This window comes from Silurus aristotelis, assembly GCF_946808225.1.
Source record: "Silurus aristotelis genome assembly, chromosome: 14".
In the NCBI taxonomy this organism is placed as follows: Eukaryota; Metazoa; Chordata; class Actinopteri; order Siluriformes; family Siluridae; genus Silurus; species Silurus aristotelis.
Genome location: NC_139587.1, coordinates 19,115,462 through 19,128,193, shown reverse-complemented (window position 1 = coordinate 19,128,193; position 12,732 = coordinate 19,115,462). Strand labels below are relative to the sequence as shown.

The 12,732-nt window shown below is 38.1% G+C and overlaps 1 protein-coding gene and 1 long non-coding RNA gene across 5 annotated transcripts in view; one reads left to right on the top strand and one right to left on the bottom strand.

Annotated features, from left to right (window-relative positions):
- The window catches only part of LOC310737363, a 49,309-nt gene extending 45,984 nt beyond the window's left edge, over positions 1-3,325 (top strand). Inside the window, exons 3-5 of one of the 4 annotated variants that reach the window (XR_014536803.1) lie at positions 2,161-2,356; positions 2,999-3,063; positions 3,282-3,325. This is a non-coding gene — a long non-coding RNA (uncharacterized lncRNA). Of the gene's footprint in view, positions 1-2,160; positions 3,150-3,210 lie in introns of all 4 variants that reach the window. The other 3 variants (XR_014536804.1, XR_014536805.1, XR_014536806.1) reach the window with 3 other exon arrangements.
- Positions 3,326-7,793: 4,468 nt separating this feature from the next.
- The window catches only part of tsc22d3 (TSC22 domain family, member 3), a 30,896-nt gene continuing 25,957 nt past the window's right edge, over positions 7,794-12,732 (bottom strand). The window contains exons 2-3 of the mRNA XM_083561665.1: positions 9,487-9,538; positions 7,794-9,178 (exon numbers count right to left, since the gene is read on the bottom strand). Of these exons, the coding sequence (XP_083417791.1) occupies positions 8,930-9,178; positions 9,487-9,538 (301 nt within the window). The 3' untranslated portion in view covers positions 7,794-8,929. The remainder of the gene's footprint in view (positions 9,179-9,486; positions 9,539-12,732) is intronic.

The following is a 12,732-nucleotide window of genomic DNA, read 5'->3' as shown; positions in this document are numbered from 1 at the left end:
ATACATATATTGTATAAATGTCTGATTCTCTGTATAATGTCAGGGACATGCCTTTCCTCAGCCCAATTATAATGGCACTATATGAACGTGAACATCACCGAGCTCACAAATGAGGACAGATAGCATAATCCCTTAAGTATTACACAAATCTTGCAAAAAAAAAAAAAAAACATGTGGTAGCTTTAACCTTACCTGTAAAAAAACAAAAGCTATATCTTAGCTCTTGAGAGAGTGAGCAATCATGAGAGAAGTACAGTAGGTATCTGGCATCCTAATAGCAAATTAACAGTTAGCTAGATAAAATGATCAAGTAGCTAGTTTTATTTAATCCCAACTACAATAATAAACTTCATGAGAAAAATGACTGATTTGGGGAATTTGTTCACTCATAGAATAGTTATTAGCCATTTTTACTAAGCTAGCTAATTCAAAGAGCATTTCCTATAGATACAAGTGTGCAATGGTTGAACCTGTTGTGGTGCTTGAAACTGCAATTTGCTTTTTGGACAAAAATACATGTTTGTGATGTTTAGCATGAAATGTGTAAGATCTCCCCAGAGAAACATTCCTGTATTAGTCAATAATGTTCACACCCCAAGCCTATTTCACATATTTCACAACCCACCCATGCTACATGAGAGGAACTGTTGTAATATGCTTGAACTGTGGGAACCACTGGGCCACTGTAGAGTCAGGAAATTATAAGATTTAGCATTTACAGAAGTGTCTTAGTTGCTATTTAAAGTCTGGCAGTCTTAAAAATAGACTTCCTAGATAAAGGAGATAAGCTGTGATATTTTTTTATGCTTAGCTTTCAGTATTGTCTAAAAGCAGTTTTTGTGCCCCTTCCATGGATTCTCTTGTTTAGAAATTTCCCTTAAATAGTCACCGACCAGGCAGCACTGGTTTCCTGATTTGAGTTAAAACAAGGAACACAGCAGTCTTGCAAATTATAAATAACCTAAGCAGTCTCTACAGCATTTTTTTTTTTTTTTTTGGTTGTAAAATATTGATAGATTTTTTTTTTTCACAGGGCTTCAATCTCAGGAAACGGGTTTCAACATTAGAGACTTAAAAGATGCTTGTTGTAAAAGCAATGTTAAAATGGCCTTAGTGTCAATATCTACCTTAAAAAAAATTACCTATCCATTCATGTATAGTGCTATATCAGGTAGGACACAGGGAAAATGCCAAACCTGGTGTATCAGAAGAAACATCCGTTGTTTTGAAAATATATGCTATTAACAGTCTGTCCTCGAGGTCATATCCTGCACTGTTTACGGCCAGACGTTTCCTGACGTGTGCAGGCAGCCGTGGAAAAGTGACAACTACAGTACCACCAGATAACCTAAGGGGAAATGCGTCTACCATAAGGTCCAAAAGACCGCGAACCCTCATACACAAACAGTAATAAACACGGTTACATAATCATGCAACTTGGAACAACAGCTTCCAAATTGAACACTAGAGGTTTTGCGTAAAAATGTAACCATGGTAAAATAATATCATCTGAGTTGTCCTCTTAGTCAAGCCTTTACAATGCCATTACTAAGGAGCGGAGGTGATTTTATTAACCGCACTTTTTCAGACCTCACACATCACTCAAAACAACCTGAACCTGAAAGAGGTGTTATTAGATTTCCCAACATTATCATCTCCTCTGGCGTCAGAGACTTAGAAAATAGGATTCAGATGATTCCCAGGAAAATGTACCACGGCTGCTATTATCACAAAATGTTATGAAAACTGTAAACTTCTGAGGCCCATGGTGGGAAAACAGTGTTTAGGGAACATATTCCATTCATTCAGAGACAACACCCTACATCCACACACCAATCCAATAACATACAATCGGGTATTTAGTATCACTATTCTACTGGCAGAAACTTTTTACTTTTGTACTAGGTGTATTTTGTTCTGGCATTCTGAAAATATGTACACATTGTTATCCCAGAGTAGCACATTAAAAATTCCTAACCAATCACTAAATTCCTCTGAGAGGACTTTCAGTGCAGTTTGAAAGTACCTAGAACTGGATTTCGATCTGTGGTCCTTCTGAGAAAATCCTTCAAGTTTGAACAGTATTGTGGTTTTTTGTTTAGTTTTTTTTTTTTTTAACAGAAGTGTTAATTATTTGAAGAACATTTCAAATATTTGCAGATTCATTCATCTTTATGGCCTTATTCTGGTCTGAGTCGTGGATCTGGAGCCTACCAAGAGCAGCAGGCATGAGACGAGATACATCCTGAGACACCGGTCTATTTAAAGGGAACCAAATTCATACATTATACATATTTATTTACAGCTATATACAGCTGACATGATAGTGGAAGGTGGAAGAAATCTAATAACCCAGGTAAGGCTCACAAGGACATTGGGAGAACTAGCAAATCTCAAAGAGCATTAAACTCGAGCTCATGATCAAATCCTGAAGCTGTGAGATGGCAACTAAGAGGGGAGCACCACTATGCTGACGCTATTCAGTATGGAAAGGAAAGTGGTAGCTCAGTGGTTAATGCTCAGGGTTACTGGTCAGGGGATCAAGCCCCACTCACTGCAACTCTTGGGCCCTTGAGTGAGGCTTTAAAACCCTCTGTATATGACTGATATACAACATTGCTGGTATATGTGAAGAAAGAGTTTTACTGTGCTTTAGTGTACATGTGACAAAAAGCCATCATGACATTAAATTTGAAATAAAAAAAGAGAGATTTGAAGAAAGTTTACTTGTTATATAATACCTTTAGTCTACTACATTAGAAGAATAGTGTATAGAAAATGTAATTCCTAGAAGATGCTTCTGCACTAAAATGAACATTTTGTATTTGAACATTGTAGTCATGGTTTTAGGATGCAGGGCCAAATTCATTTGGTCACTGTCCACTTTCCACCTACTCACAATCTGTGCTGTACATTTGTATCTGTTTTAATAGTAATACTGCACCATTTGTCAAATATTGGTCTTTTTGTTAATCACAATAATCCGTTCTCAATCTAGGTCAGGTGTAGACCAGCAGGACTGCTGAGACTGACCTGCATTCGTCCTCTTTCAGTTTGGTGTGTGTGAGTCTCAAAGCATTTTTGCACGTCGCTCTGGACAAGGGCATCTGCTAAATGGCACAAATGTGAATGTGTGTGCGTGTGTGTGTGTGTGTGTGTGTGTGTGTGTGTGTGTGTGTGTGTGTGTGTGTGTGTGTGTGTGTGTGTTAGTTGTCACGAAAAAAGGCCCACATTTCCATGCTCTATGATTTGAAAACAAACTTTTTCCACGTGTGTTTCAGGACTAAGGAATGTAAATGAAAACTGGAAGAATTAAATGAAGTGCTGTCTCAAGGGTCCCGTGTACAATTCTGCGTTTGAGTTTTGCATGTTCTCCTTGTATCCATTCTCCAGTTTTCCAATTTCCTCGCATTTCCCCAAAAACAAAACGGTGGCTCTAAACTCTAAATTGCCACTAGAAGGAAATGACTGTGCAAGTGTGTATGTGTATGTGTATGTGCATGTGGTGTTTGTGAGTGTACACAAAGTGTTCCTAATATTCACTGTGACCCTATAGTAAAAAAAAAAAGCATTATTTGTAGATCTGAAATTAATCTGGTCAGCAACATTTTTGTCAAATTGCTGGTTTGCTCTTGTTATACTTATCAATGTTTCAGTTTAAATTCTAGGTAACTGCTTTAGAACCCAAAAAATGATGTATATCATAAAATCTTTAAACTCATGTAGCTCCTGGCTGCTTTGGTCACCCCGTGAAACTTATATACCGAACTTGCTCCAGTTTTGTAAAAAAAAATGCTTTTGCCAGAAAGCCTTCAGGAACATTTTCACCACTCGTGATCAGATACTGACATTTGTTCTACTCTAGACCCACAGCAACACAAAAAAAATACCAAATAAAAAATATTATAACTTGTTTGTGAATAAGTTGGAGACACAAGAAATATCATCTGCTCACATTAGCAAAATAATAAGGATTAAAGGCAAGTATTCTATCCTTAGACATACTTTGCATGACAAACATATGTATGAACTGCCTCTGGGCTTTTGCCATCATGCATTCCTCACTGTAAAACACCTCACAATGATTTAAAACACTGCAGATTCACTCAATTGCTAATCTCACCCATTACCCAGATCAGCTTCAGTAACATCGAAATGTTCGAAACAGGTGTCTTGCACAGTGGGAAATGTCCTAAAATAAAACTTGGCACCTCTCAGATGTATTATGTAATGCTTGGGCCTCCTGTGTCCACCCACCATGGTCAAGGTGAATGTGTTCACACTAAGTTCTGGGTTAAATCTAAGCATGTACATGCCTATAGGTGGACCCATGAACTTTACAGCTTTAAATGAGATCCTTGGCCCTACGCTCTCTGCCTTTGTTCTGCCATATTTGTTAACATGGGATGCCATCGGTTAGCTACATTCCTGACATAGCTAATACCACACAGTTTCATGAAGAGAATGAAACTAGGAGGTTACAGAATGCACAGGTAAAAAATAAAAAAAGACTACACCCATTCCAACACCTTCTGCTGGATTCCTTTGATTAATGGTAAAGGATTTATTGATATAATATTGTTTAAAGCCTCTGAATCTTTTCATCATACATTAAGACATTATTATTATTATCACTATCATTATTTTTATTATTATTATTCGAATATTCTATATCATTGTTGAATTCTCTTTGTTGATTAATGGTATTTAATAGCATTTAATCGAAGGAAAACATATATACAATGATAAGCTGCATTTTGATAAGCGTTAGTATGAGGACAGTGATATACTGTGAAAGGAGTCTCCATTGTCAGTGTTTTGGAACATTTCTTAAAAGTTCTCAGTAAAATGACTATATTTTTGTAGTTGTTGTTGTCGTTGTTGCTGTTGCTGTTGTAACATATGTAATAGCAGAAATTAACCCAGTGCTTTTTCATAATGATTATTTTTTCATCTGGCAACAAGTTATTTAGCCCTTAATGATGTAGTGAGTAGCTTTTCATTTCTTAAACAACCATGTTGGAAGGCACATCCTGTGGTGGTTTCATGCATACTAATAGTTTTGGAGAATATATGAAAGGGTGGCACTATCGCGTTAAGAAAACCACAGCTTCACTAATGACGTTTCACAGCATTTTATAAGTGCAGTGCAGCAAATGTGTAAATATATTTCTGCACTGAGAAACACCTGGCCATGGAACAGAGAACAGCACAGCACTCCAAGCATAATGTACACTCTGTGATCTCTCAAGATTTAGTCCTAAAATAAAATACTGGATGACTGGTAGAATTTAAATAGTTAAAAAATATATATACATGCTCAATTATTTCCAGAAGTTGTGCCAGAAAGCACTTTTTAAACCAGTAATCATGTGGCTTTTCTTTTCACTGTTGACCTCCTGTCTCAAGCTTTACCTCTCTTTAACAGTGTGGGAACAAATTTACAGCAAGCGTGTGTGCGTGTGCGTGCGTGTGTGCATGTTATTGTCACTATTAATACAAATACTAGTTCCTTCTTTAATATATGAAGCTGGTTAAAATAGCCTAGCTGGAATTTTTTTCTTAAAACCCTCCTTTGCTAAAAATCTATTATGCCAGTTCTCGAGCTAAGTGCATAAATCATACTAATACATAAGGTCTTACTTTCATTATATCATATTTATAGTTTGTTTGCAAGGACAACCACTTGAGTGCTATCTAAGTTACAAGGAACTGCATTTACAAACAATATATTGAAATATTGGAAAGGGCCCTTTGAATAGTTTTCACAAGGTGAATAAAGTAATCTGCTGAAGCCTCAATAAGCCTAAAATAAAAGGATAAGGTTTAACATTAAATGTCTGCTTACAGATAGCGGATTTATGAATGTTACCAGCCATGTGAATCGTACGTGAAGGTGTATGAAAGTCACGGGAAGGCAGAAATGAGGGCCGGCGGATGTAAATAATACAGGGCTGTGTGTTTGTAGTTAGGATTTACGTGCCACTTAGGTAGAAATGGGCTGTGTTTTGTTGAACTCTAAATAGTGAAGGATTCGCCTGACCCTTAATGTTTTGCACAGCATAGTACACGCAACCTTGCACGGTCTTACTTTAATGCACTGCAAAGGAGATTTATTTGATGCTTTTCCACAATTTTTCACGCAAGTCTCTATATATCCAGCATGTATAGCGCGTGCTAAAAGCCACTGTGCAATAAAAAAAACAAAAAAAACAAACAAAAACAAGCTTTTCATGAGATGGGATGTGAGCCAAAGCCTAATGATATGTACAATGTATACACTCAGGCCCTTCCTGATGTAAAAACTGTGTTTTGTTTTGCTTTTAATACAGGATGCACCTGCCTGAACCAAGCATAAAGGATCTAAGAAGCTTCATGCATTCTTTACCACCCATCATTTTCCACATTGTGCTGATGTCAAGCATTACACTGCGGTGAGCCGTCCCACTTCTACAGGACTATATTTAGGCAAGAGACAAATATAAATTATAGCAAACCTGACTATAGTGTATAAACTGCGCTGGTGAACTTGGTGCACTGGTGGATGGTTTATCACGCAAAATGTATTACATGCTAACAATTTTATCATAATTTTAGCCTATTTCACACATACTGCAGGGAAATAAAACAACACATTCATACAATAAAAACCTCTCGTCTCTCTTCCCAGGACAAGGCGCTATCACCGATAAGTCTGTTACAGCTATTTAGACGGCCTAACAGCAAAAAGTTCTTGATTTGCATGCAAGGCAGACGACAGTCTGTCTAGTACCGATATACAGATCAGCTCTCGGCTTCATACTCATCCAGATGTTGGAGAGTTACATAACAGAGTTGCATAAAAGCTGCTTTTTTTATTTCTTGGCTCAAGCTTAAGTACAGCACGCAGGCCGAAAGCCATCAGCCACACCAAAACAGCACTCACATTCCAACCAAAGGAATTGTGGAGAGGACGTTTTTGTTCCAATCTCAGATTGGGATTTCGCTTTTATTTATAAAATAAAACAGAAAACGCACATACGGCTCGAGATGATTTGGTTTACAAAGCGAACAAACAAGAATACGATTTCCATTTTGCTCTATTTCAATGCTCAACTATATTAAGTCATGATATTTGAAACACTTTGGTACTATTGGTTTTGTTTCAGAGCAAATTGAACCGAACACGAACAGACAAGGTCCCCCCTTGCCAGCTGGGAACCAAACACTGCTCCAGTTTTACTAAATGTGCCAGTGTTGAGATTTTCTCTGCTTTGACCCGAGCAGCGTGCGACTCTTGCACGCTAGAGGTCATATTAGAAGCTTAAGGCTGATTTCCTCCAAAATCTGCTGAGTAACTGATGGCAAGCAGCTTCCACCAGTTTCAGATGTTGATATACTTATCAACTTAAGATTTCTAAATCTTATCTCAAGTCATAAGTACATTGCATAATGTGCTCAACAGGAGCCTGAAATGGTAGGTAAATATACAGTATTTACCTGAATCATGATGTGCAAGAAGTGTGTAAAAAGGTCATGGAGGAAAATTATGCTCAATTTTCATATTTCAGATTAGTCTATTTGATGTGGTATTGTTTGAGGTCATTAAAACTTTTTACCTTTTTACCAATCGACATGCCAGATTGCCTTTAACTACATAATTGAACACGTTAATTCTGAAACATGTATGAATCTGTTGTTTTTTGGGACCTCGAAATGTTGCACGTCCATGTTACACTATATCTGAAGATGTTCTCAAATCTATTGCTATTACTATCGTTAGTTTTAAGTAAATGCATCCGAGTCAGAAAAGATTTAGTGTAAACATAAGGTTTATTGCTATGTGCATTTTGTATCCATACATTATAAAAAACATTGTTCAATGGACACAGAAAAAGCAACAACACTCATGTTTTCTCAAAGTAGACAGAAAATAAAAAATGTAAAATTAAAAACAAAATACAATCGCCACATGACACGGTCATGAGTGACATGAGTATGAATGAAGTAAGTCTTTGGTAGTTAGAAATGTTAGCTCAAGAGCATGTAGTCTTCTTCAGACACACACAAAGTCTGGCCAGTGAGCAAATTGGCATTTTTAAGGAGCTGCAACATGCAAAGGCAGATGCTGCTCCACTCAATCATTCCATCACTTTATATCATGTGCTAATTTACAGAACTAAGCAAATTTTATACACATCACTACCTCCACAAAAGAATCAACAGTTTACAGGAGTTGATTTTGTTCAGTTTCTAAAAGAAAAAACAAAGCAGAACATCCCTTACAAGCAGCAAGCCCCATCAGCAAAGAACACAAGATTCTCATGAAGCATGTGATTTAAAAAAAATCAAATCAAATCACCAATGTAATAGCATGGACCAAAATGTCCAGCTCAACTACATAAGCTCTTGTGGATGTGTGCATGTGAGGGCACTAATGTGAGCTTATGAGTCTTAAGCACAGTCAATAGGCTTGTGCAATACCAGGTAGCTTGTAGCATTGAGAACTCCACTTATTGTAGGGCTCTTGTGACTCTGAAAGCAAGTCCCTGAGGAAACATCCCCTTGGTGCTTTTTTTTTTTTTTTTTTAGGACCAGCACTGTCATCAGACAAGCCCCTCTCGTCCTTCAGCGGCAACGAGAGAAAAGCTGGGCCGGGTTCCACTTCCACGCGGCCGGTGGTCTGGTCGTACTGTAACCTACATTACTCTCTCTTTTCCTGCAGAAGTCCGAAGAGATTGTCGGATATTACAGAAGAGGTAAAGGCCACTGGGAACGTCGGAGGCTTTCATTTGGGTCGGATTTTTGGGTTCTTTTTTTTTTTTTTTTTTTTTAAACCCCCGTCTGTACAGCTAGCTTCATGTGGAAGCTGCTCATCAACAACGACGACAACTCGTGAGGTCCATTTCAGGTGGGAGCTGTGACTCTGCCCGCCCCAATGCAGAGCCACTTATACAGCCGATCCTTTGTACTGGCTGCGCTGTTCGGACATCTCCATCCCCTGTGTTTCCAGCGGAAGCAGGGACTCGGATGGAAGACGTGACTGGAACTTCTCCAGCTGCTCCGGGCTCGCCAAGTTCTTCAGCAGGCTGTTCTCACGCTCCAGCTGGTTGTTCTTTTCAGCCAGCTCCTTGATCTGCTCTTTCAAGATTTCCACTTCCTCTCTGACTGCATACATGAGGTGGTTCTTCACAAGATCCTGGTCAAAAAATTATTAAAAGAGAGAAGAAAATTAAGTTTTCAGCCTTCCTGTGCAATTCATAACTTTATACAAAAAAACTTTTGGTTGAATAAATAAATGCAAGCATAGAAGAAGGTCAGTTTCTTAGACAGTTGTCTTGTTTGATGTACTCGATCATATGATGGTTAGTGTTTGTGTGTGTGTGGTAATATCTGCAGTCTGCATCAGCGCTTTAGTCTCACATAATAGATTGCATGCATTGTTTTCCTGGTCAAGCCTGGGAAAGGTATTATTTTGCACTCATGCTTCTTTGGGGAATTCCTTACCATTGCTTGCTCGATCTTGTTGTCTATGGCCACAACGCTAGCACCAGAGGCACTGGAAACAAACAAAAAGCAAGAAAAATCATTAGTACTCAGTACTCAGGGGTAAACACAGACTGAAGTTTGGTATTATGGATGTAAATAAGCAAAAGGCTGTAAATGATCAGTGTTCTGCAGTTAAAAACTAAAGAAACAAGGCAGCAAAAAGAGCAAACAAAGAGCTTTCACTTTATGTCGGCAGGTGCAGATTCCAGATGTTTCTAAGTTTTTGTAAATAATCTAAACTCGGTTGAGATTAAAACTCTCCACTATTGTCCTATCCACAATAATTGAAAGGCATGTATTCACCTGTTGTCAAGTTTGACAGATACAACATCTCCTTCCAAAAACGACGAGAAGAAGGAGATAGAGAAGTTGTGCAGCTGATACACAGCCACCTCCATTGGCGTTTTGAACATCTCCGCGCTCATGTTCAAAATCAGGCCGCTGTGAATGATGTTTGTCGCCACGTTTGCAGCTTTTGTCCGTACACTAGGTGAAGTTTCTCGTTTGTTTAAAATTTGTGTTTGTTTGCTGTGTTGTTTTGTGTCCGCTTTTCCCGGAATGAAAGTAAAATAAAAGCCGGGCTCTACTTCTACTCGGATCTGTTTCAGAGAAACGCCGTCGGCAGAGTGCTGCTATTTCTGCTGCAGATTGCTTTTATACGCGGCAGTATGACGTCAGGAAGGACGCGCGAATATTTTATGCAAATGAGCCTGGCGGGTTTTTGAACCCTCCCTGAACTCATGCTAGGAACACCACAGGCAGCCCGAAGCCACGGGTCACAAACAAGTCCATCAAACCACAAACAACTCTACACCGGCGTGCTTTACACACACACGCACACACACACACACACACACACACACACACACACACACACACACACACACACACATATTTCCCCGATCTTCAACTTTTCTGTTTTATATATTTTCTATATTAGACTATGTTTTTTATATATTTATATTCAATATTTTACTATTCTTTCCGTGAATGCACTTTGCAAGTATTTTCTTTGTTCAGTCAGGGTTTCCCCTTTTCTCCCTGCTTGTTGACTGTTTATTGACTCATTATCCACATCTAGTGGCTTTAGAGAAAACTACAGGCAGGTACACACAGAAATGAAATACACCAAAACAAACAGATCTATTGCAAGTAATTAAGGCCTGGAACTGTAAATATAGTCTATATTTAAAATAATCATAATTTTCATCAGCATTATTAGCATCAACACTGTCTACAGGCCATAGTGTAATTAATAAAAAAGGGACTCAAAAAAGGGGGACACTGCATGCACCTTTGCAGGTATGATATACAAACACAATGTATAAACAGAAAGTAAGACACAAGTATCTAATTGCCTGATGCTTAACTTGCATTTACCAAATTTGGCAGACGCTCTTATCTAGATAGTCTTACAAATATCTCATTTACTGAGCAGTTGAGGGTTAAGGGCCTTGCTCAAGGGCCCAGCAGTGACAGCTTAGTGGTAATGTTATTTGAACTCATGACCTTCTGACCAGAAGTCCAACATCTTAACCACTGAGCTATCCTATATAGCTAAAAAATGTATTCAACTTAACTATGCACACACACACACACACACACACACACACACACACACACACACACACACACACACTCTTTCCCCTCTCTTGGTTTACATGCGTTCCCTTCCTGTTGCCATGTACTTTACTCTCTAAATAAACATGTCCCTGTCTGTTATTTTGACACGGACACTTATATTACACTAACCGAGTTATTAGAGTTTGTTATTATGTATCAGGATTGTACCATTTGTACTTTGGCTGCTTTTAGTCCCATCTGTTTTCTTGTGGCTCTTTTTGTCCTTCCAACAACTGGTTTGCACTTGGCCTTTTTGGTCAGTCTGTGGAAAACATCTGCCATTCTGCAGCAATTGTGCAATGGTCCTAAATGATTAGCTTGAGATTCTGCCTACATTTCTGCCTAAACCACTTTGGATAAAGGTAATGTCAAAAACTAATAACAAAATGTAATAGAGGAATATTAATTAACTAAATCTTGTGTTGTAGATGAAGCACACAATAGGCACTCAGTACAGTTCTGGTCAAATTGTCATTATCATGTCTTGTGAGGAAGTAAACCTACGCCATATAGTCTGTATAAACTCTAAAAAGACATGCCTAGGCGTTGTACAGAGTGTATGTGTGTCACAATTAACCCACTCTTACAAATACAAGCTCCCAACCAAGTTACCGATGCAAGTACTTTGCAAAAGTGATCTTTAGAAACATATTTTCCCTTTCCATTTCTGGAAAAAGTTTAGGGTTAATCATCTAGATTACATCATCTAGATTTGTAGTCCATGCAGTCCTCATTCTGGTAAAGGACAGTGACCAGAAAATGTAAATCTGTATTTCAAGTAGCCTGTGAAGTTACATTTTTATGTCTGTTCCCATTGTGCAAAGATCTGTGATATTTTCACTGCTTTAAACAGACTAAAAATAAAGCATATCTAAGTCTAAGTCTAAAAATTGACTCCTTGCATGATTGAGGACAATTAAATAGAAAGCAAATGATTCTGTTGTGGTTATTCATTACACACACCAGATTGAGGAAGAGTTCTAAAATGTGCTGTAAACTACAGAAATTGCCGCTGTTAAACACGGTAACCATATTGTATTGGCGATGACATATTTGAAAAGAATCTAGATTTTGACGTCAGTAGGTTGGGTTTTAAAGATATAGAAGACAACAAGGAGTTGATTCATGCCACCTTGAATAAATAGTTTCCTTGTAAGGTCTTGACTCCATAAAATTGTGGCATTTACATACAATATAAAACTTTAAACCTGATTTCATCAGAAGGCAATCAAGATATAGTAAGTGTAATTTATTAGCTTTGTATGTGGATGTTTCTGAGTACTGGGCTGGATCATTTCCTATGTGCAATGATGCATGAGATTAACGATTTACCCTCAGTTCTGCCTGTGGCAATGACATTAAACATTCCTTTACTTGCAAGTTCATAGAGTCAGACAACAGAAGTGGCTTTGCTTTTTAATATTGTTGGTCTGTTATTTAAATAGGTATATTTTCAGATATATTAAATATACTAGCTGAAAGTACCCGTGCTTCGCTACGGAAGGCAGAACGCTAAGCAATATGGCAATAAGCAGTAAGCACTGAGCAGGACTGGATGATCAGAGATCAGAACGTAACATC